Here is a 24,864-nt window from a genome sequence, read left to right as displayed (position 1 = left end):
GTCAGCAGAAAAGTTTCTGCTTGTAAAGTTTTATGTCCTTGATCTTTTTCTCGCTCGTGTTTTGCCATCCTCTAATGAATTACTAATTGCTTTACCTTTTTTTTTTTTTTTTTTTTTGTCAGAAACAGCTTACAAAAGATAGCCCAAGGAACCTGGGTTTTGCTGTGTCATTAGAAACTCATGTTCTACTGCCAAATTCTGATTTCAGTTCCAGCGAGAGGTCTGTAGCAGCTCTACAGGGTCCAGTGGACAGACACACAGGTTGTTCTGGGCCTCCCTTGTACATAGCCAGGATCAGAATTCGACCATTCCCTCCCCAGCTGAACAGAGCTGGAAGGATCTCCTTCTCCAGCACGAGGTGGTAGAAGTTATTGTAACTTCACCTTTCTTCCAGCTTCCATTTCTGAACAAATCAGTTGTCTATACAGATTGGCTCCTTACGTTAATCTCTACACAGTTTCATGAGGGCTTTCTGTGTTTCCTTTAAAAATACATGTGTCTGCTATGATCTGACTGGGTGTGTTTTCTGTAACACTACTTCTAGTAAGAGTGAGAGCTCTGCAAAACATGTTTACTTCAGTTTTCATACTGTGCATATGATGATACATTCTGACCTTTTTCTTTCCCTCTTTGTGCAAAATCTTTGGTTCAATTGTTGATGGTCTTTGCTGTATACTTTATTAGATTATATTTTTATCAAACACTGGAGTTTTTCTGCTTTTGCAAGACATGGCGAATTTTTGCAAGGTCTGTTGTTAAAACTTCTTCTGTGGGTTTGTGGTCTGCAACATTTTTTGTTTCCTGAATATGTTATCCAAGCTAGCAAACTTGATGCTTTGCCAAATCACTTTAATTTTAGGTTCGTCAGATGATAGAATAGCTTTATGGACATCTGGGACTCCACAGGTTAAACAGCATTTCCATATTGTAGTGTTCAGACTGTTCACATCAATTTGTTATTGAACCATTCCACTTCCAAATGTAATGATATATATGGTTTGGGTTTTTTTTGCTCAAAATCCAAAGGAAGTCTTGTCTCATGTGCTGCACAAACTGAACAAATGCTGCTTGCACTTAACCATACTGAACTTTTTGTCAGGCTCAGGCCAGACAAAATACATCGACACTTATCTGGCAAAACCCTCACATGACATACACTTTCTGTAACACAGGCTCAGTCCTGCAATGCATTAGGCAAGGCCCCCAGTTAGCAAAATGATTATGTATAGATCTGCTTTAAACAGGAGTCACACCAATGACTTCAGCAATTAAAGAAAAAAATAACATTTTTAATAGTGAGGTATCTCCCACTGAACAAGATGGTTTCTTTCCTGTAAAAGCCAGTGGTAAGGCTCAGATGAGCAAATAGGTTTGCTTTGTCCAATGAGGAACTTAAAGTGGTTACTTTTGAAAACAAAATTGCTCCCTGTCCTACTTGGATCCTTTAGTAGATAGAGAGTTTTCTGCTAAGCTGGGTTATTGAGGAAAAGAGTGGTTTGGGGATGGTACTTTTGCTGCAAATACAAAATTGCTTTAATATTTTGTATTTAATTTACTTTTCCCAAATACAAAATATACACCAGAATTAAACTTGACCTGTAATCAATAGCAGTGTTGAATTGGTGCTTTCAGATTCATTCATTGCTGAAGTCACCCAGGATGACTGTAACACTTGTGTAAATCAAACAGTAACAGTTTATTAGCACTTAGTTTCTGTTGTTGCTTTACCTTCTGGTAAAGGTGTCTGGATTTATGAAGCCTGCTTAGAACAGTGCACCCTTTTTTTCAAAGGGAAAGGAGTTTATCTTCATTGTCTTATAACAAAACAAGACAAGCTCTGTCTTTTCAAGATTAAAAAAAAAAAAACCAAACCAACAATAAAGTTGCTTGAAAAGATGAATTGTGGGAAAATGCCTCAAGGTCATTATTTTGGAAAATCATATGTGAAAGTCAGTGTTTTACAACCGAAAGAGCTCAGTGATTTAAGAGAAAAAAAGTTCGTTTTGGTTTCCCCCCTCCCCTGAAAAATACACTACCTACGTCATAACAACACAGTAAGTGACCTTTAAAGTACTTCAAATGTATTTTTGGTTCAGCTCTGTTGAGTTCTTGGTATATTGCCAGTTTCATTATTTTGTTTAGAAAGTCCGATTTCTCCATTGTTTAAGTGGGTATTTTACATCCTATCCCTGGACAGAAAGTTTTCAGGGAAATGTGTTCATAAATAATGGAAATTACCAGAGACTGTTGTAAAACATGGGGACAGTTTTATCTGGTTCATTTAAAGGTATGAGAAGTTTAACACTGAAGAATTTGTTCCAGCTTTTCTCCTGCAGAAGCCTGAATAAGGTTCAGGACTGAAGCCTAAGTGTCACCAGGGGCTTAGGGAACAGTTACCTAAAGGAGTATTTCACTTCAAGGTAAAGCAAACACCAGTGACCAAACACCACAGAACTGGATTCATCTAGTCTTTAAACTGGTTACATCTCTAAATGCATTTTTTGTTGAATAAAATTCTTTCTGATCATCTCTTCAACTCTTGGCATAGCAACTGATCTGGCTAGGCATTTAAGCCCTCATGGTTGTCAAATCCCTATTTCAAGATGTCTTTCAAAACAGAAATTGACTACATCTTGGAGACATAGATCTTCAGTACCTCAGACTTGAGACTTTGGAAGATGCCCAAAACCTATGAGGGACAAAACGGTTTTCTTTGTGTCTTCGTCAAAAAGAGAGCATGTAGAAAATGTTACAAAGAAGAGGTAAAGAGCTGCTTCATGTCACTGTGCTTTTACAGATTTTTATTTTCCTTTTTTTTTTTTTTTCCCTGGCAGAAATTCAAGCTGAAGAGACAGCATTCAGCTCTGCTTGATTCAACCTAGCTGAGCTCAAACAAAGCTTCTGGAATGGGGCAAAAATTCAGCAATTGCCTGAGGCAGCAGGTGTAACAAGGGGAGCTGGGGTTAATCCCAGGGCCTGTATAGCTCAGACCAACCCCCTATCACAACTACTTTAGGTCATGATTTTCCTCCCACCGTTGCAAGTTAGTGAAGCCAAGTGGACAGCTGTCTCCTCTCAGTACATAAAAGAGCTGCAGTTAAGTACACGAAGAGAGCTCCTGGGCCAGATGGTTTCATTTTGCCCCCTGCCTGCACACCTCTCCCGTGCCACTGGCAGCAGCCAGAGGCCATCACATGTCCCTGCAGTCCCAGATTCTCCCACTCGCTGCTTGATACAGCGAGAACACACACCTCCAAGGTCTGGGATCCTGTTTTTCATCCAGATCAAGCAGTACCTGTTAAAGCACTCATAGCTGGGTTAGAAACATGCCAGTAGTATGCTGGTCCATTACAGTGACTTTAAGCCCTACCCCAACTAATGCAAAGAATAAGAAGAGACTTTAAGCAGAAGAGGCTTAAAGGAATGCAACTTGTATACTGGAAAAATTGTTTCTTCACTTCTGATCAGTTTGGATTCAGCTCTGTTCAGGGACCTCTGGCAATAGTCACACTGGCTTAGAACATCCCTCAAAGTATTTACATCTGTCCATTGCGACAAATTGATGCTTTGAAATATACATTCACTACAGAAAATAAAACTCTAGCCTTTTTAGCACTATTAGAAAGATTGGGATAAGTATTTCAATAGTGTACAAGCTGGGAGAAATCACATTATTCAGTTTCTCTGCTGTCAGATATACATTTGTTCTCTCAGTAAAAAAAATCAGACCAATGCAGCTAACTACTCAGATTTAAAAATACCAAGTATGTTACTTTCCAGATTCAGAACTCATTCATGAGTGGCGTTTGTTAGGAGGAGGTGACATCCATCTGTCTTGGCCTTTTGGGGAACATGGTAAGAGTCAGTGCCTTGCACACTGTGGTGGAGACAAACAAGGTGTCTCTCTGGCTGCATTAGCCAAGCAATGTAAGCTGTGTTTAACTTTCACAGATGCACTAGCTCTAGGGGAAATATAAGATCATTCTATAAATGACAGACTCATGCCTGGAATGGATTGCTGTTGTATTTGCACATTAAATGAGCAGCTGAAGATCAGCTAATTTATAGAGCAATTACGTGAGCCTGAAGATAGCTTACATACTTGTGAGCAGGAGGAAAAAAAAAGATCAGATTCTAACTTTTGTTTGATTCTATCAACTTTTACACTTCTGAGTTTATTATTGCAACTCTCAAATTTGTTACGTCTGTGTCATATCAACTTATCTTACGAAGTAGCTTTGACACTTCATAAGAATGAATAACCCGTTTTAGGTGCCAGCTGTGCTATTCAGGAATTTAGTCAAGCTAAAATAGATACTTTATTTTTTCTCTCCCAGTTTATAATTAATCTTACCAAACCCATAAGATGGCTCAGATGCCTAGTCACCAAGCTCAAATGGCTAGTCGACCCAAAGTGTTATTGCCCAATACTGTTTGCTCTGAACACTCACGGAACAGAGCAAATATTTTAAACAGTAGCAAATACAATTGTCATTTATTTTTAGCAGTATCATCACAGTCAAATAAGTTCAAAGGTTAAAATACTTGCATTGTGAAACAAGATCACTTCAGATGAGGACTGAAGAATTGTGACAGAAAGAGGTACTCACTGCAGTCAGCCAGGGAATGCTTTTTAAGTTGAACACAAAAAACAGACTTTTCAACTCTGTTAAGTTATGGGCCTTAAGGAGCACACCAGTAGTGATTTGTTAAATCTGTGCTGGAAGTGTTGCACCTTCACGTATGTTTGCTAAGAGCAACCAAAACCCAAGGAAAACAACATCCCCTTTACAGCTTATCCCTAATTGCACTGAGTGCTAACCAACTAGTTTCTCTGTCCAAGAACTAATAGCAGAAACATGATAGAAGGAACACTATCTTATCAGACAAGTGAGTTAACATTTATTGTTACCTTATCCAAAGTCCAGATTCCATCCTGCACACTCCGCTAAGTCAGCAAACCAGACCTGAGTGCACACATGCCAGCTGGCCTCTGACCTCCTGTGTGTTGCTCCTGTTTCAGCACACGTCTCTTCCCCTTCGCAAGAACTGCAAGGATCAGGATGTTGCTGGTTTTTCTTTGAGAATACAGAGGAAATAACAACTCCCTGAATGGGTGTCAGAACAATCCCCTGTTTTGCAGCACTGCCCTGTCATCAGAATCATCTGTTCCTCAATTAAGAGGACTTTAGTGCAGACAGGGCAATGGTTCTGAATTTGTATATTGGTTTGAGGCTTGTAACTTCTGTTTCAAATACCAAGGCTATATACATTAATGGTTGTCTATTTTTACCACTTTAATAAAGTGATTAAAAAGTTTATTGGAGGCAGTTACCTCTACCTACAAACACGTTTGCAGATGTCCTTAAACCACCATTCCCCTAGCATCACTAAATAGCCAAAGTGCTATTTATGCAATCCAGGAGTCACACTCATACTAGCAAGCACTGCGTGGTCAGGAAGTCAACAACATTTCCAGACAGTCTGACATCCCATCTGCTTATGGACATTCATCCTGCTGCTACACAATCAGCCCCCCTGAGCTGCCTTTTCCAACACTTCCCCTGCAGTGGCAGTACCCACAGTTAATAGCTTTGCAGCCAATTTCCGTGCTGCTGCTTCTCATCATGAACACTGTGTGCAGGTATCAGTACCTTTGTCTCTGCCTTAGTGCCTTTTATACAGTCTCTTACTGCATAGCTCTTACTTCCACAATTTGAATTTTTCAGCTTACTCTTGAGATGCCTGGTTGATAGTTAAAGGGTAGATTCATTGCCAAAGGGCAAGCTAAATAATGAAACTACTGCTGTTACTTTCCTAAGAAAGGTGAAGCTGCAAGCAGGAGAAAGGTGCTACTACAATAAAAATAAAGTATCTGAATAAGGACATGTGAGGTAGACCTCTCAGTCACTGCTACAGACATATTATAGCAGTGATAATAATTATAACATTATTTAAGTACAAGACAACATCTAACAGCCTGGCCAAGGCCTCTCTAAGATTAGTACTGGGTAGATAGTGATGTTTTCCTAACACCAGATGGGTATGAGAAAACAGCACACTTAAGTCTCACAGGGGAAATAAAGCCAAATGAGGACCAGGATATAGAACTTGCTACTCCCAGACCACTCTTTAAACAGAACCCAATTCCACTGTTTGAGCAATCAAAAATTCTGAAAACGCCAGTTTTGACAGAAAGCATCTTAGCAAAGCACAGCACGCTCACAGTGCATCAGCTTCCAGCAAACAAGAGAAGGGGAAGCATTTGCCAGTATAAGCTATAGTCCGCTACAAGCTGGCAGAATCCTCCAAGGATAAACAGCTTCACAAAACACAGCTGTGAAAAAGGAGCTGGCTGTGGAATTTATGGCTGGCAAAGAGCTAAAATGATCTCTCACACTGAACATCTGCTTTTACCCCTCTTTTGCAAGGTGAATGTAATCAACACAATCTCAAATAACTAGCAGATATAAAAAAGGAGAGGGAAAAAAGCCCCAACCAAATACTTACATTACTTACCCAGAACACGAATAAACCACCTTTCTCCTTACGAGAATAGGGAACAAACCCTTCTTTATTGGAACAAATTTTTAAGGATGAGCAAGTAACTCCAAAAACATTTCCCATTAAAAGTAGCAAAGGGAGGGATTTATAATTTTTGAAAACATGTGAGATGAAGTTATCTCTCTGTTTCTTATCAGTAGCATAAGAAACTACAAGTTAGATACTACACACAGCAAATCCTGTGTAACCTGGTACAGAACTATGTATTTATCTAAACAGATATGTAACAATAGGTTTCATCCCTATGTATTTCTATAAATCAAGTGCTTATCTGAAGACTATTTCATTCGAAGCTCTCACTTGTTCAGAGGCTAACCAGTACAGCTGGAATTAGAATGCCTTATTCCTGTGAAAATCTGGGACTCGATTCTCATATGCTCCATTCTGGAATAATTCAACATCACATTTTAAAAGCAAAGTCTCCCTTTTCTGCATCAGCAGCTCCAAGAGACCAATACAAGGAAGAACAAAACAGGTAAACACCTACTAGAAGTGGTCTCATCTGCAGGCTTTGTAGTAAAACTTGCGGATGGCGACTGTATAAGACTTCCTCTTTGAACAGCCTTGCTAGTTTAAGCCAGCCTATATACAGCTGATTCGCTCCTCACTGTAGCCTCAGTATATGGCAACTCCAGTACTATTTATGGCAGCAAAGTATCAAGGGCATCAACACTGCTGTCTGTAGAGCCTTGTTTTACAGAGTTTTTGTGTTGAGCTGCCAAGTGTTTGCCTTCTCTGCAGAAGCCTAACATTGTTGTTGGGAAATAATATCTCTAAGAAGTGTTTATGAAAGATTATTTGGCAATTGTTGAGTCAATCTCTGAAAGTCCCAGGCAACCAATATCAAGCATCTTGTATTAGTACACAGCACCAGACCTAGCCTTTTCACGAGAATTTTCGTGGTGCTCCAGGTTTTGTTTGTCACCACTCACCTATGCGAGAAATGAGCCGAAGCAGAATCAGGCATCACCGGATTGGTCTGGATGCTGTGCGTTGCACGAAACAGATTACTGAGCCCCCTCTAGTGGCACAACGACTCGAGAGGCTGGCTTGCGCCTTGCAAAGGACCTTCGGCAGCTGCAACATGGCAATTGAGGGATGACCATCACAACGGCTAAAGTACCAAATCCACTTTAATGAGTTCCAGATTTTGTTCCCAGAAGGAATTTATACAGTGTCAGTACATTAGGTGGGTACACAACTTCCCCTGAACTACAGGCACGAGTGTAACCAACTACAGTATACTAGGTATTTAAAATTATTCATTATTCTCAGAAACCATTTTTCCACAGTATTAGAAATAAGGCATGTTTCAGGTGTGCAAGTTGCTGCTATATCCAGTCCTCAGATGCCATATTTGCCCTTTAGCTCTTCCACTTTTGCTATGTAAGCTTTCATTGCATCTTCTTTGGACATTCCTGAAGGACAGAAGACAGGAGCAGTCAGATACCTTTACTTGCAAGTCACAATTCCTTGCTATAGCACTAACCACATGCTACCAGAGTGCAAAGGAACCAATAAGATCACTTCAATGCAAATCTAGTATTAGAGTTTTAAAAAAATGTATTCAGCAGTCATGAAGAAACAGTGTTTCAAAGCAAAGTTATATTTGTATAGACAGTAACAGTTTAGTTTTATTAACTCAATTCACAATTATTACAGGACAGCTATTCAGTCAGCTTTGGCTGCATTTAGATGTAGTCCTTAAAACACCAGAAAAATCCCATTTTCATAGATAAGACCACTTATTTGGCTCCTCATTTACAGGAGAGCACAGCTGCAATCTCCTATGAGGAGGCTGCAAACCTTTTGTGTTAGAAAAGCTTTAAAAGAAACATCTGGGTGGATAGCTTGGTCTCTGATGTACTAGGTTGGGACTTGGAAAACAGATTTGGGTTTCTGCTGCTGTGGCAGTTCTCCTTTGTGTAACATCTTGGGCCAACTGGGCATTTTACACCTTAATTGCCTTTCATACAGGCTACACTTTTCAGGATTACTCCTGCCTCGTAAGGGTAGTCAGAAGAGTTTATTACCACAGCATTCTGAACTTCCCGAACTCTTGTCTTATAAGGCAACGCTATTTTATTTCTTGCTGAACCACATATACCTTTTCTGATTAGTTTGCCTGTGACTTTATTTACTTATTTTTCATTTTTTAACCAGATACTTACCTTTCAATGCATTCCAGGCATCCCACTTTGCTTTCCCTTTGAAGTCCAGCATGCCAGGGCGGTCTGAAAGTGATAGGATAAGCAATAGATAAGAATTAGTGTGTGTGGTCTGGGTGTAGGTACTGTAGTAGGTACTACACAACTGTACCCACTACTTTCCTGAAGGCTATTTAGCTCTTAACTAAGACAAAATACAACAATTGGTCTTTGCAGCTATTACTTACTAATCTGCAGTCAGGAGATCACCTCCAGGAAGCCTGTTGTAATACTACTGGTGGCAACTGAGATATTCTCCAGTTGCCTTGAGACAGCAGCAATGGCGTGATTTGGTTTTATTCTACTTTCTGAAGAGACTGCTGTTGTGTGACAGTTATCCAATTAAAGATCAGCTCCACAGTAAAGTAGAAATGCCCTAAGGTCTCTTAGACAGAGACATGAAACCAAAAGCTAGTAGCATACAGCTTAGAACCCATTATCATCCAGCTAATGGTATGTTTCTAACATATAGGTCTTATTTTGTTCTGTCATTTAGGGGTACCAGCTTTGAACTTTAACTACCTTTATGTAAAATCCCCTCTGGCTTTTCCCTTCCTGACTGATTCCTTAAAGTCAGTTCTTAGGCTTAACAAATGGAACTGGACATTAGCCACAAAAATACCCTTGGCAATATGACCTGCAGAGCCAGTTGGCAGCTTTGCTTCTCTGCAACAGGAACCCTATTAGCTTACTCTTAGACTGATTTTCCAACAATTCATGTTAACCACTGCTTCACAAGAATGCAGCAACTTCCAGAAATGTTGGTATGTTAACAGCTCCACCAAGGTCCAGCCACACCAAAAGGATCATACCTTAAAACCAAGGTCCATGCTGCCCATCTTGGGAAAGAGACTGCAAGGTCCCATACACTTCACTGCCAGCTTTTAATCCAAGCAACACACAATAAATTCACCAGCAATTGGGTCAGGAGGCCAGCACTCCAAACAAACGACTTTTTCCCCTTTCTAATTCTAGTCACTCAAGCATTACACAAGGTCAATAGGGACAGACTTCATTCTAAATACTACTCCTAGGCTGAGCTGCCACTGGCAGAAGTGTAGTAACAGAAGTAGCAGGAGAGATTTTGTACAGGCAGCTGCAGGGATATTCCTGATACAATTTTTCCAAGATATGATATTTAATTGCAGCTACTATAAAAACTTTTTCCTGTTCTTCTGTTTTGGCTTTCCAGTACTATTTTTAGCAGCCAATCCAGTTTAAACAAACTGCCCCCCTCAGACCCATACTGCAGTTCTGCACTTACATAGTTTGCTTTGCTGTTTACACCTTCTAAGAGTTTGTATTCAGGCAGCATTCCTTAAGCTAGGCAGCTACTTAATGATAGAGGATTCCTAAAGTCCCAAACCTAATATTCATACAAAAGTAATAACAGAAACTATTCTCAGACTGTTGCTGTACGATTTAGAAGACCGCAGCTGGGTTAATCTAAAATCCACAGGTTGCACAAACCCTTATCGGGTCAGCTTATGCCAGCCTGCACATAAATCTATGCCAAGTCGGTACGGAGTCATTTTGGCTAACCCGTGGGACTGCAGGAAGCGAGGCACGCAATAGGGGAGAGGTTTTGCTCCCCAGAGTGCCTCCAGCTCGGCCCTGACCACAGCCGCCTCGCCCCCGCCAGCCGGGGCTCCAGCACAGGCGCAGAGCCCAAAAGTGTCGCGGAGCGGCGCTGCCCGGCCGCCGCCACCCCGCCCGGTGGGGGACCGAACCGGTACCTACCCGTGTTCACGTCGCCCACCGTAGCCTGTTTATAGAGACTGTAGACGTCGAGCATCTCCTGGTCCGTGGGCTGGGACTTGAGCTGCTTCACCTCCTCGGCAGCCTTCTGAAAAGCAGCCTGGAGAGAGAAAAGGCCCCAAGGCGAGGCTGGGGTGAGCACCCGCAGGCTGCAGCTGCGATCACACTTAGGGGGAAAGGAAACACCCACCACCGCCCCTCATTCCCACCGACCCAGGACCGCACCTCAGACATAGCGACAAGTCCAGCACGATCCCGACCCCCCAGCGTCTAGACACTCCACCCCCGCCGCTCAGTCCCCTCGCCAGAGCACCCGCTGGCCAATCCCAGAGCCACCGGAGGTACGAGCCAATCGGCGCTCGGCGGGGGCGGGGAGAAGGCAGGCAAAGGGCCAATGCAGAGGCGGCGCGGCATGGGTGGCGAGCAGGGGTGCTGCTCAAGGGTGGGTTTGGGAGGGAGGGAAGGAAGGAAGGAGGAAGGGAGAGAGAGAGAGAGAGAGAGAGAGAGGGGATCTGCTGCGGTTCTGCTGCGGTTCCGCGGCGAGGGTGGGGACGGGGCGGGGACAGGGCGAGGACAGGGTGCCTAGCAGCCAATCCCTCTGCGCGGTGGGTGGTGGTGTAAGGATGTGATTGGTGGGACTGTTTGAAGTGCGGTGAGGAGAGACCCGGAAGTGCTGGCGGGAAGTCGGTAGTAAGGCTGCGGGCCGCTGATGGGCGTTGCGGGCGGGATAGGTTGTTGTGAGGGCTGGGGGCACGGTGCTTGGCCTTGAGTAGATGTGCTGGGGCGGGCGGCGTTCCGCCATGGTCCTGGTGCCGCTAACGGCGGGCAGGAGCTGGGCAGGCGGGGGGAGGCCATCGGTGTCCCAAGGAGGGTCCGCCCTAAGGAGACGCAGGGTCATGCCTCGTCGCAGCCCTAATTCGGACTCATCTGTGGGGTCTGTACAGTAAATGTGAAAATCATAGAATCATAGAATAGTTGGGGTTGGAAAGGACCTTAGGATCATCTAGTTCCAACACCCCTGCCATGGGCAGGGACACCACACCAGTTGTCTGTGCTCACAAATCTGCATTCTTGCAACGATCTTGCATGCTGTTCGGGAGGAAGTGAATTGAATGCTGTCCTCTTTATGCTGATACATCTCAAGACCTTGTAGAATAGCATCAAGAAAATACCCATCTTTGGTGTTTAATATTAATTAGTTATTTTCAGGTGCAAACCATACCTCTCTTTATTGGTGTCTTTTATGTATTTATCACAGTTTATTTACAATGAAAATGGAGTTGGACCTTGGGAAATTATTAACCAAGGGAATGTAAAAGCAAGTTGCCCTGTGATGTGGAAGGTCTGTGTCCCCACAGTGCAGAAAGTATTTAAAGAAAGTATTGCCGGTTTGCTTTGTCAGGATACAGCTAGGATAAATACAGCAGGGACTGGAACGTACTTGGATACCTGTATGATGGTGTGGAGCTTAAATAATCTCCCCTCACAGCAACAAGGGTGGGGTGGGGACAGAAAGACACACACACACAAAGAACATATTGGGATCAATAGGTAAGAGAATCCCTTGCAGGACTGGAAATGGTGACTGAAGTGGCTGCTAAGGGATAAGAGATGCAGAGGCTATGCTGTACCCTTGGCTGATTTTGCAGCACTTAAGCCTGCAGTCCTTGCTGATTGCTGCAGCAGCCCCCGCAGTTTAGCTTGTGACCAGAAAGTGAGGTTGTTAAGGGATACCAAGCACCAAAAATAGAAAAGATTGTAGAGATGAGAAATAGCTTGTTTTCCTGTAGAGAGAGAGAGCCCAATGGAGCCACACATTGGCTTGTTTGAAGAGGGGTTTGGGTTGATAAGGGGATTCTCTTACATATTCTGCTCTCTGTTGAAGCAGTATAAGCCCTGTAGAGCCATTCTAGAGAACTACTATTACAAATTAAATTAAATCCCTTAACTATGTAGTAGTATATGAGAGTTATTTGCATGTGTACATGGAGGAGGTTTTTCCACTTCCTGTAGGGAAATTAAAATGAACATTGTGTAAGAGCTTAGGCATTTTTCAGGGTATTATGTTCTCTACAATATAAGCATATTAAAAAGGTTTTAGTTCTGTTCATGTTAGTACATTCTTTTATAGTGCAAAATTACTTGCCCAGCAGAGTCTTCAGTCACTTAAACCCCAAACTATGTACTTGCATTTAACTGTAAGTTTTTTGTTGTTTAATTGGAAGTCTAGTACTATATTACACAGCACAGGTACAAATACAGGACTATTTGGTATGCAGTATCAATAATGTCTTAGGTAACCCTGTTTGTTTTGAGAGCCTGTTACTGTTTCTGTATAAATAATAGAAGTGATGTCGTGAAAGGCATAAAGCTATTGAATTCCTTGCCGTGTTTTAACCTTTGCACGAGGCCCACCTGCACCTTGTTTTCTAGCTGTGGTCATACATAGAGGAAGGGCAATAATCCCTCTCTTTAATGTTTTCCAGGTTATTCAGAAATAATTCTGATGTCAGCAGAAAGCTCAACCATCACAGTTCGTCTTGTTCGTTCTTTTGAACACCGGAATTTCAGACCTGTGGTGTATCATGGAGTTAACTTGGATCAGACAGTAAAGCAGTTCATTACTTTTGTGCGGAATGGTAATGGGCGGTTCGTTTCAGTCCCATGTGTTGCTGTCTCTGCACAAGAAAGTGGAGGGGAGCAAATGAATGTGAATTCTGTAGCATTGGTAGAGATGCCAGATTTGTGTGCTCTCTTCCCTTGGATGAGAAGTCTGGAGTTAATAACAGCTTCCATGGTCAGTGCACCATGCCTAAATTTGGATAGACTGCTCTTCCTGCCCAAATCCCCATGCTTAGTCAAAAAGAGAGGAGAGCATTGCTGCATTTGGCTCAGTGCCTCAGGCTTCTTGAGTAGTGCTGTCAAGCAGCTATTCATAAATTAACAGGAGTAAATTAATAGAATATAGAGAGTCTTTGATCCATAGGAAGTACACCAATATGTGGAATGTGGGAATGCAAGTCTGTTTGCTATTTGTGAAAAGAATGGATCTTGAAAAATTGTTTTTGACACTGTGAAGTCTCACTGTGCATGTTTGCCTCTAAGTTTCTGTTTCTATCTTGGACTTTGTGGTGCAGATTTACTAATCGGTGGGCTTTATGTTTTAGAAGCCTTGTTGAATGTGAGAGTGTATCTAAAGATTAATGTAGACCAGCCCATGTAGTGACTCAGTAGGTAGGATGTTGCCCTAGTCTTGCAGGTGTATTACTACCCACCTAAATGGAGACATTCAGAAGGTGCAAAATAACATAATTTGATTTTTTGCATGAAGTCAGATTAAACAAGTCTTGAATTATTATAGCTGGTAACATCTGAGCAACCCCTAGGACATTTTCTTGGGCCCCATGGCTGTGTTGTGTTTTTAGCCACTTCCATACTTCTAGACAGGGATAGGCATGGCAAGATCCTAGGGGTGTTTTTAGAAAACTACAAGCATTTCCAGAACATATGGTACAGCTGTTGTTATGAAGGAGAAAATAAAAAACAATGCTAAGAAACTTGCTTTTGATATGTGCAGAACTGCAATTAGCTGTTATTTGAGACAAAGCTAGTGTCTTGAACAAGACTTTTTGGAACCTCATTCCACAGATCGATAATGCTGTTCCTGGTCCAAAAGATATGTTCTTTCCCTTACTATAATCTGTTTTGAAGGGAGAGTTTAAGATAAATTGTTAAACTACTGGTAAAATTATGGTTTCACCCACCTTGTTGCCAAGCACCCCATGGGTGGCTGGACCTTCCAAAGTCCTGGTTAAATCCTGGGTGTCACTGGGAACCCTGGCACCCAGAAAGGAGTTGATGTTCTCACAGTTGCTTATGGGCTGTGTCCTGCATGTAGCTAGAGAATTAATTTTCTACAGTTTGTCTTTCTTTTCCTAGCTGTTTCAAATGGCTGTGTTTACTGAACAGTTCAGTTACATATGACAGTTGTACACTGTTTGTATAAGGTAGAGAGAGATGCTGTGCAAACCATTAACAGGATGTTCCTGGCAGATTTCTGAAGGATCAGACTCCTGTGATGATGTCCTAATTGCATTGACTCACTGTCCTCATGGGCTGTTTCGTTGAGAGGGACTTTGTGCTTAAGTGAAGTTAATCAGATATGGAGTTACTAAAGAATCTGAGCCAAAAGTTGTGTTTTAGTATTTGATTCTCAAACAAGTCTTATGTATTGCAGATTTATTTTGATGTAAAAGATGTCCAGGATGCATACATTGCACAATAATGGGAAACAAAATCTTGGAAATAAGAAAGACAACTTTGTGTTAACTTTGTGCTTTTATTTTAACAGATGTGTCTTCAAGAACAGGTCTTCCTCCTCCTTTTAAAAATTACAAGTATGGTAGGTGTTGTTTCTCTCCCCCTTTGTTTTGATTTCTGTAAAATGCAGATGTAACATTTTGTACCAGTGTTTATAGAATTTAAAAGATAATTGCTGTAGAATACTCATGTCAATGGTAGTGTCTGCCTACATTTGCAACTCTGTCCAGCTCTTGTAGCTGGGATTATGCCACTGGGATCATGTCTACAAAACTTCACTATTATTTTGAAGTTCTGTATTAATTTTATAATTAGGCTACATGTTGTATATTATTTGCTAATTGATACCAATGGGTATTGGTATTACTTTTAAACTACATGTATAAGTGCCTTTTAACTCTGTTTTTACTCTAGCAAGCAACTTGTGATCTTGGATGCTTTGAAATTGTTCTTTATGTGCTTATGTATTTCAGTCTCTATTTACTAATTGTGAAGTCAGAAAGGATAGTGAAGCAGGAACCGAAGGCAGAAAATAGAAAATGCTTAGGACTTGTATACTTAAATAGTTTACACAATTTAGGAGAAGCAGGGGAACTGTCCTCAATGTAGATATGAAAGCTTTTTAAATACAAGCTGATGGAATGAAATAGCTTAGTGTGAAATTTAGGCTGACATTATTCTCTAATGTAAAGCTATGTGTATATTTGCTGTCTGTGAAGATTGGCATGAACATAAGCAATTCATCTGTTTGGGAAAAGAATATGCTTTCAAAATAGATTAAATTACTTCCTTTCTGGGAATTTGTTAATTTGGATGTCAGTAACTTATATTTTCCTAAACTTGGCAATTCTAAAAGTTCCCTTGGAGTTTTGCTGCAAGTGATCCTCCATCTTCCATGTTCTTGGAGTTGACAAACTCATTCCTCTACAGTGACTCAAAGAATTTAATGAGGAAACTACTTAATACTTGTGAATTGTAATAGACTCTATTTGCCTTTAAAAAAAAAAAAAGCAAAATCAAGAAAAGCCAAGCATTTCATTCTATGTTCTTGCTGATGATGAAACAGTGCAAAATGAAGGCAGATAAAGAGTTAGTGATTAAGATTCATAATATATCAGTGGCAAGGATTTGAACATTACTATTACTTTTAATATATTAAGTTCTGAAAATATAAATCTAGGTAACTGTAAGTTTGAACTTGGAGGTACCCTTCCTCCATCTAGTATCTGTGGCTTTGGCTAAATGAGGGCATCCTATCTAGACTGCAGTTATCAGTTGTATTCCTGCTGTTGCCTCACCCTGCTGCTAGTTCTTTCATCACTTAGAGCCTCTGTTTAGTTTTTCCCAAGGCATATGTTGTGGCTTAGCACCTGATTGCATGTGTAGGACTAATGTGTGTCAAAAACAGAACTTTAAAACCTGTTACACCAGTTAGTGCAGGCCTACTTTTACTGTGACAGTGTTAGCTGTGTGGAGATTTACCTACAGGAAAAAATCACAGCCGAATTCCTCACTGTCCCTTCAGTCTGTGCATCATCCAGGTTCATGTCTTTGCCATCTCTTTTGTTGTCTACTGTCTATCTTGTGTTTTGGTGATGAAAGGGCAGTGAGAATTCTGCATGAATAGTGCTAATGAGAATCAGATTTTTCTTTCCACTTTGGCAGTGGCAGAAATCTCAGTTGGACCTCGCTATGTCCCACTTTATCTGTTTCAGCTTACTTTTCTCCAGAATTCAGCACAATTTTGTTATCTCAGCATCATGGTTAATACTATTGCAGTTTTCCTCTTTATTTGGTGTTCGAACTCACATCTCAAAGCTTCTGACTTAATTTCTCTTAATTTCTTTACACACATCATTCTTGTCCTTGGTCAAACTCTTCTCAGTCAATCTTCTCATCTTCCTACAATGTCATTACTATCTTTTCACTGATGGTGGCAGCCTGGGTGCCAACTTGTCTTCTAGGCTGCTTAATTTTTTTTTCCTTCTGTGAATGTGGATCAATATGATAGATAGTTCACAGAATCAGATTTAGAAAGCTATTTCTTAATCAGTTGTCATGGAAGATCTATTACAAGGAAAGGAATGATGAAAATTTGGGAATATGACTGAATGGAACTAAATGGGGATGAAGTAACAAAGGCTGTTTACAGGACATATGGCTTTAGCTAGGAATGAGAAGAGACTGCAGCTTCATCTCTGTAACAGAGTTACAGAAGCCATTTAGTAGCTCAGATGAAGACATGGTAAACTGCTGCATTTGTGAACAAGTAAAATTGAGAAAATAGTTCAGAAAATGACTGGGCAAAGATTAGAGAAAAGGGAATGTGACAAAGTAAGTGAAGAAGCTTAAAATTAACAGGCAAAGGCTGAATTGTATTTGCTGTGGTAGAAAGGTTTCATGATTGCAGTATTTTGTTTCTGTGACTGCTTAGTCTTTTTGCAGTGCTTCTATGCAACATTGACCCTGGTAACTGTGATTTAATATGTGTCTTGCTTCTAATACTGCAATTATTACGCCAGGTTGGACAAAGCCTTGGGTGACATGTTTTAGTGTGAGGTGTTCCTGCCCATGGCGGGGGCATTGGAACTTGATGATCTTAAGGTCCTTTCCAACTCTAATTATTCTCTGATCCTATGCTAAGCCTGCCTTCTTAGTGACCTCTGCAGTGGGAATACAGAGTCATCTTTACCTTGTCTAATGTTTTAAATAGAATACTAAAAGTGGGCCCGAGTGGTATGGAAGCAAACTTCTGAATGGGGAATGTGATCTCTGTTGTTCTGAACATCTGAACACTAGCTCTCATTAGTTTGAAATTTGTTTAAGCCTATATTTAACTTTCTTAAATCCTTTTCTTACCAGAGTATTTCAACACATAGTGTTCAGATAATGAACAGAAACTAGAAACAGAGCTAATAAACTAGAACAGAAAATGAGCAGGCAAGCAGAACAGGTTTTTGCTTCATTGCTGGGGAACGGGTTGATGTGTTACTCTGAATTTGTTCAAACAGATGTTTTGGAGTCTGTCCGTTTGGAGTTGTTCTTGTTTGCTTGGGTTTTGTTTTGGTTTTTTGTTTGTTTTTTTTTGTTTAGCACTACATGGGCATCTTCTGACTTCCATTTCCTCTGTATTTTTGAGCTCAGCTGGTTGCTTTAGTGACCACATTATTTCCCCCTGGTTTTCCCTTAACAAAGCCCTGCTCACATTCCCAGAAGAAAGCAATATATATATTTTTTTTGTACAGCATAATTTCTCAAAGTGCCACACTGCACAAACATATTAGAGGTAAATATTATTAAAGAGGGTATAGCATTAAGAAGAGGAGAGGCTGTACATGTTCATGGAAAATGGACTTGCTTAACAAAATTTCTACCATGGGTGCTTTTTTCATGAGGAGGAAAATTTTAAGGAAAGGTCTGGTCAGGTTACGGCATCTTAATCACTTGCTCCTTATCAAATTAACTGTTGTAGTTGACAGTGCATAAATGTTGTTTGTCCTGCCCCAGTTGCATGTGTAAAACCTGTTAGGTTAAAACACCCTAACTGGCATTTAAATTGGTGTGTTTTGACTGGCAATTGGGATGGTCATTAGTTAGTTGTAATTCACCCAGCAGAAAGAAGCCCAGTAGGATGTGGTACTGTAATGTTGGATTGACTGGTTTAAGACTGGCTGCAGCACTGGGAAATTAAGATGTTTTCTTTTAGGTTTAATACACAAAGCTGTAGTAATAAAAGATTTCAAACCTTATCCTTTTGTTTGTCTCTGTTTTCCCAAGTACAACTTTCAGTATTTCCTGCCTATTAAGCCTTATTTTAGGAATATGTATTTTCTTTCAGATACAATGAAGATTATTCACCAAGCACACAAGTCTAAGGTATGATTATTAGCTGTGTTCTTCCCCTTTTACATGCTTTAATGCAGGCAGATCTCTGCACTGTCAAACAAGACTGGGCAGAGACAGTCAGCAAATTCTTATTCTTATCTTTGTATTCTGGTTCTCTGATTTGTAGACTGGTGAACTTGTAGTGAGTTTGGAAGATGATGACAAACTGATTTTGAAAGAAGACAGTACGCTGAAAGCAGCTGGAATAGGTAGGAGTGCATTTGTATTGACTGAAGGTGCTGTTCATTGTGGTTGTCATTAAACTGATAACTGGCTGATTATGTTTGGATAGCCTGCTGAAAAGTAAATGCTATTCCTGATGCTCTTTACACTACTTGATAATTATTCAGGGAGGAAGGGGGGATAATGTACATTCAGATCATTGGACTGAGGGCAGCAGGTATCTGCACTCTAAATGTTCAGAATGCAAATTGTGATTTTTAGAGGGTATGCTTATAATTCTGCTGAGAGTAATTTTAAATGATTGACAGATAGGTTATTAGTACCATGTCTGCTTAGTCTTATCAGTAACATTTAAACTGATGTTTTGGTTAGAAATGTAAGTAGTGGAACCAGCATGGAATAATGAAATAAGATTAGATTTGTTTAATGTGCAGCATACAGTGCCTGATAGCCAGATTGCTCAGGAAAACTCAAGCAGTATCATTTAGAGAATGTGCTGAACATAGCAAAGACTTGAAGCTTGACCTGATTTCTCACATTTTGACAGGGGACTACATATAGGGCATGTCTTTTGGTAATAATGTAAAGACATGTCTGTCATGATAAAATTGATGGTCCCTGGATGTCCTTTGGGCTTCTAATAAATGTGGCTGAATGACTTTGTGGCAGCAGGGTACTTAAGGGATGTAGTTCCATTCCACCTCAATATGGACATTCACTCATTTGAATCTGATTTGCCTAGCTGGAACACATAAGTGCCTGTGCTCTAAGTGCAGGGGTTTCACAGAGAGAGTTCCGTCCTGCTCCCAGTGCCCTCTGATTGTTCCCCAGCTAGTGAATGGGATTTCTTTCTCATAGGTTTCTTGGCTCTTTTGTTTTCTCCCATTTAGTTTCTGATTTTAAGTGACTTGGGATGTCTCTCTAATGTTTTATTCTGGGCAGCACTGCAACTGGCCTAAATATACCTTTCCTAAAGTCTTTAGGTGTTCCTATGATATGAATGATAGTTATTCTCTGGCTGTACTAAACTAGGTCTTTTTATCTGGAGGGAAAAAATAGAAAAGGTTCCTCAGGAAGGAACATTACTGGCATTCAAATCTTATAGATTTGTAATTTAGTTAGCAGAAGATTCATTTAAACATGATTTTTATCTACCAAAGGCATAAGGGGCAATGCAGTTCAAGAGAGGGACTGATGACAGTACTAAATGTTGAATTAGAAATTACATTGTCTACAAGCTGCCTTATTTCAAAAAGGTAGCGATAAATATTTGTCTATATATCCACCTTTGAAGCTATAGCAGTGAAACAGTTGGATGTGATCTTCAAAAAAATGTCAAAACATCAGAATAAATGTTACTGTGAAAGGGAATCAGAGTAGACCAGCTTGTTCTGTGTCTCTGTACAAAGAAAGTGGTGGCTTATTCAGGGCAGAAAACAATGTAAAGCTGTTTTCAGAATAACTAGCAGCAGTTAGTCATTAGTATATACTGGGTATTTGTAATACAAAAGAAAAACACTTGTTTTGTAAAATGCAGTGTGCCATTTTGCCATTTTGAATTTTGATGTTTCCCAGCGTATCTTGACAAAAGAATTAGCTTAGTTAGGATTGGGTTCTTTATAGTAAAATCTTGAAGATTTTACTTTTCTTCAACAAGAAGTGGAAAAGTGTGGAACCAAGGAAATGAAGACTGATAGCAGATACTACTCTAGTCTGCATTTTATATGGTTTCATTTAAATCAGTAAGAAAATTTGAAATCTCCTCTTGACATATTACATTTTTCCAATATCTTATCTGGACAAGATTTCCTAGACTAAAGCAGAGAATTGCAGTTAAAAAACCTGGGAAATTCTGAGACACAGAGAACATTTTTTTCTAAGCTGTGGTTGATTGCCCTTGGCACTTTAAAGGGTTGGGCTAGAGAGTTATAAATTATGAGGACATTAGATAAGTATCCTCAGGAAAGCCTCTGTGGTAGTGATTATTATTACAGTTATTATCTAGCCAGCAAAGTTAATGCTTGCCTGATTTATTTTTTTTTTAAAGCAGGGTGTATGTTAATCAGGTGTTCAGTATTCATTGCAAACAGTCTTGTCTGTTTTCTAGTTGAGATTCTGAACCCCCTTCTGCTCTTTTTTTCCTTTTTTTTACAAGACGGGCAGACTTCATTAACTTCAGGTTTAATTTAAAAAACAAATGTGGAACTTATTGGCTCAGCACCTTAAAGAATTCCATGTTTAATAATTGTGAAGGCTTTCCATCAGATTTGTCTCTGTTCTGAATTAGTAATGTTGCTGACTTATTGTTTTAGAAGAGGAAGTCCTTGACCTACTGGGTTGAAAGAATTGTGACTGCTCTGAACCTTTGTGGGTCCTTTAGCTCTACCATATCCCTGGTGAATAATTAGAGGTATTTGAAGGTATTGCTGGAGAAGCCAATTTGTGTCTTTCACTTTGCATATTGTTGAAGCCTCATGAATTAATCATCATCAGGGCAAAAAAATTAACTTCTTCAGACACATATTTTGATGTGTCATGAGGGAGAATGTAAAGTGATCTGTAAAATATTCTACTGATCCTCTAAGTATTAAATTATTATACCTACAGGCTAATTTATTAGAAAAAAATAGTTTCCTTCTCCCTTTCCTAACAGAAAAATGCACAAAAGAAAGATAAAATCACGCTTCATTATTTTTCTAGCATTTGAAGGTGTTAGAAATGCAGTCACTTAATTTGTTGAATGCTTCTACAAACAATTCTGTGAAGGCTGTGTTAAACAAATCTTGAGGAGGCTTATGTACATGTTTACTTCTACATATTCAGGTTCTGGGGGGGGTGTGTGTGTGTTTTTTTTTCTTTGTTTGCTTTTTTCTTTGGTTTGCAGCATCATTAAATGACATCTTTAATACTAGAATCTTTTTTGCAAAAATAAGGGGGGTGAAATGTGTGGTGATTTATAATTGGCTTGGACTAGAATTTTTTTTTCTAGTTGTTTTCCAAAGTTCTAAATAGCTGGTTGCTGGATGATTCATTTACTGCTGTGCTAAATATTTATTTTTTATTTGTTCTAGCAAATGAGACTGAATTAGCATTCTTCTGTGAGGAAGATTACAGAAACTACAAAGCTAATCCTGTTTTGGCCTGGTGAAGATCCCGAGAGATTGTTTTGTTTTCCCATACCTGTTGTAAATTTTCCTTATTCTGCTTAATGAGATTTTTCTTAAAGATCAATAAATCCTAGAGGATTGCTTTGCAAACAGTGCAATTCCCTTCCTATAGAAATTAATTTCTGCCAATATGCTGAGAGAAAAGGAAAACTGGGGGACTTTTTTTCTTTCTCACATTTCTTTTTTCTTTGCTTGCCTCAGGATGCAGGCAGTGCAATTTCTGACCTGTGACACGTTCTTTCTGTGATCCTACAGCAGATGTTAGCTACATATGGAGTTTATATAGTACACAGTAAGGTTTCATCACAGTACTGACATCTAATGAAAATTGAAACGTTTTGCAACCAAATCACTGGGTGTTTTAGAGAGCTTGAGAAGAGACTCTCCCTGTTTCAAGTCAGAGCTTTACTCCTCACATTTTATGTTTGGTCTCTTTTGTTTAAATAGTGCAGACTGGCAAGTGTTCCATGCTCTTCACTGGTGAATGCTTTCTTTGATACTTTCAGTCCTCTTTAGCATGCTGAAAGGGACAAATGACTGTTGGGAGGCTTTTGTGTTCAAGGACCAGCTTGCCTGTTTCTAACTTTACTTCATGGAGACACCTTCATGTAAGAGGTATCAACCTGAGCAGTGCCAAGCCATCAGTGTACATAAGCAGGAACTGGGCATTCTTCCAAAGGGAGTGAAATCTCATGGTTTCAGTTTTAAGAATAGAAGCTGAATGCACTGTTGTGAGTAGAGGCACAGTCTGTGAGCCACATGTCTTGAAGACTGGAATTGATTCTTTTCTGCTTTCCATGAGCCAAAATCTGTTCCTGGTAATTCCAGGCTTTCCTACTACATTAACCAAATAAAAAAAAAGAAAGAGACCAAACATGCATTCAGTAAAGCACCTTTGGATAGATACTGCTTATAAAACTGGGGTTTAGAAGGTACCAGGATGGGACACTGTACCTTAAGGCTCTCTTCACCAAAGCAGAAGTGATGCTGGCTCTCTGCCTTAGCAGGCTTTTTGGGCATAGGCTCTGCTGGATCAAACAAGACCTCAGGTACAATTGCTTTAGATGCCCACATCTACACTCAGCTGTGGGTGACAGCTGACAACACCATTTCCACAAGAGACTTTCCATAGAAGTAAGCTTACAGTTTCCTAGAGCTTTATTTTTTTTTGACATGTGATAGCAAAAGCAGATATGTGATTTCCAAGGTATCTACATAAAAGTTCTCTTTACGTCAGATGTAGGGCTAAAGAAACCTCTATGTACTGTTCCCACCTAATTTTCTTCATCCTTCCTGAAAACTTGCTGGTTTAGGCTGGTTTTGGTAGCTAGTGTTACTCACCAACAACAGCTTCAAATAGAGTTTTATTGTGTTGTGAAAGTAGTGTACCACTTTGTCATCTGCAATTAAATGGATGAGTGTATCTCTGTCTTGTGATAGGAGTCATGTATCACTGTTCTCTTGGGATTTAGATGCTGTTATGCATGCGCTGATGAATTTGTGAGGAGAACTTACCACTTGCCTCCTCTTTCTGTCCAGGCTGCCTTTCTATTGCTGTACCTGCCCCCATACATGGGCCCATGTCTCACTCAACTTCTTAGTCTGTCATGTTTTCAGATTGATTAGGCTAATACAAGTTTGTACTCGTCTTCTCAGGTGCTTTCACTCAGTTTAAGCTAATTCATTGTGCTCCAGAGTATACCAGCCTTGTTCTGCTGAATTTACAATGATGAAGGTAACTTTGTAAGAAGTAGATGGCATACTGGAGAGATCGACGTCTCAGATTGTCCTGTCAAGGCATCTAGGTGACATCTGTGAGCACACTCAGGCTCTAAGACTGAGCAAACACTGTCATTCTTTTTCTCCTGTTCTGGGGATTTGAATTTGGTCTCCTGCCCTTTCAGACAGATTTAGATTGGTTTTTTCAATCCCTTTTCTCTAAGACATTTGTGTTTGAAAGAGTCACCCAATTTTAAAAATTATCCTTTCTGGGCTAGTACAGCTACAAATGTTCAGTGCCACATCGAGCGTGTCACAGTGAAAGAGCAATTCTACAGCATCAACAAAATGGTAAATGTATTAATGCAAATATTCAAGAATTATGTGCCTGGACTCCAGATTAGCTTATCTTTCCAAGGGAAGAGTTAAACTACTGCTTTGTGAGCTCAGCTCACCCTGGCAATGGCACTTTGTTGGCTCCTTTCTGCAGCAGCACAGTAGAGCCTTTTGTAGTGCTCTCAATGGCCATACTTGTAAACTGTTTTCTTCCTGAAGTGTTTTTTACTGGTTTGGGGGGTTTTTTTGTTTTGTTTTTGGTTTTTTGTTTTGTTTTAATTATATTTAGCTTTTAATAATGCTTCTTTCAAATAACCCCACAAAACTATAGATAATAACTAAGAATTTGTTAAGATAGATGCTGTTCCAACATTTTTTGGTGGGATATGGTATATAACCTTGTGTCAAAATAGGTTTTATTCCAGGATTGTTGAATACTGAATGAAATCTGTGAACACTGGCTAATAAATTACTAAAGACTGAGATGTCTTCACCCATGTTGTTACAAAATCCTCTTTCTATTGAAGGAAACCACCTGCAGAGTTGGTACCATGGTTTGTTATCCTGGCAGAGGTCATGAACAACATAGAATCATAGAATGGTTAAGATTTAATAAGATAACTTCTCCTGGGTTATAGCACTGTAGCAGGGAAAAGCAGTCAAACTGGAAGCTGGGAGGTGGGGAGGGGGTAGGGGTAGTGGCGTGTGGGTCTTGGGTGTTTCTT

At 40.1% G+C, this 24,864-nt stretch overlaps 2 protein-coding genes across 8 annotated transcripts; one reads left to right on the top strand and one right to left on the bottom strand.

Moving 5' to 3' along the window:
* Positions 1-7,679: 7,679 nt before the first annotated feature.
* DBI (diazepam binding inhibitor, acyl-CoA binding protein) lies at positions 7,680-10,927 on the bottom strand. Its single transcript, XM_005153781.3, has 4 exons — positions 10,755-10,927; positions 10,512-10,629; positions 8,736-8,798; positions 7,680-7,982 (listed from the first exon to the last, which is right to left on the bottom strand). The coding sequence occupies exons 1-4, from the start codon at positions 10,761-10,763 to the stop codon at positions 7,909-7,911; spliced, it is 264 nt and encodes an 87-aa protein (XP_005153838.1). The 5' UTR covers positions 10,764-10,927; the 3' UTR covers positions 7,680-7,908.
* A 25-nt stretch (positions 10,928-10,952) lies between these two features.
* C4H2orf76 (chromosome 4 C2orf76 homolog) lies at positions 10,953-24,622 on the top strand. Of its 7 annotated transcripts, none has more exons than XM_034061727.1 (6): positions 10,953-10,971; positions 13,016-13,168; positions 14,881-14,931; positions 18,688-18,725; positions 18,862-18,943; positions 21,989-24,622. In XM_034061727.1, the coding sequence occupies exons 2-6, from the start codon at positions 13,036-13,038 to the stop codon at positions 22,063-22,065; spliced, it is 381 nt and encodes a 126-aa protein (XP_033917618.1). In that variant the 5' UTR covers positions 10,953-10,971; positions 13,016-13,035; the 3' UTR covers positions 22,066-24,622. The 7 variants fall into 7 exon arrangements, with proteins under 7 accessions (XP_033917618.1, XP_030909092.1, XP_030909088.1 ...); XM_031053232.2 differs by lacking the exon at positions 10,953-10,971 and adding an exon at positions 11,056-11,074; XM_031053228.2 differs by lacking the exon at positions 10,953-10,971 and adding an exon at positions 11,160-11,216.
* The last annotated feature ends 242 nt before the right edge of the window (positions 24,623-24,864 follow it).

Source organism: Melopsittacus undulatus, chromosome 4 (assembly GCF_012275295.1).
Source record: "Melopsittacus undulatus isolate bMelUnd1 chromosome 4, bMelUnd1.mat.Z, whole genome shotgun sequence".
NCBI lineage: Eukaryota > Metazoa > Chordata > Aves > Psittaciformes > Psittaculidae > Melopsittacus > Melopsittacus undulatus.
Note: the sequence above shows the minus strand (reverse complement) of the source record. Positions and strands in the feature narration are given on the sequence as shown.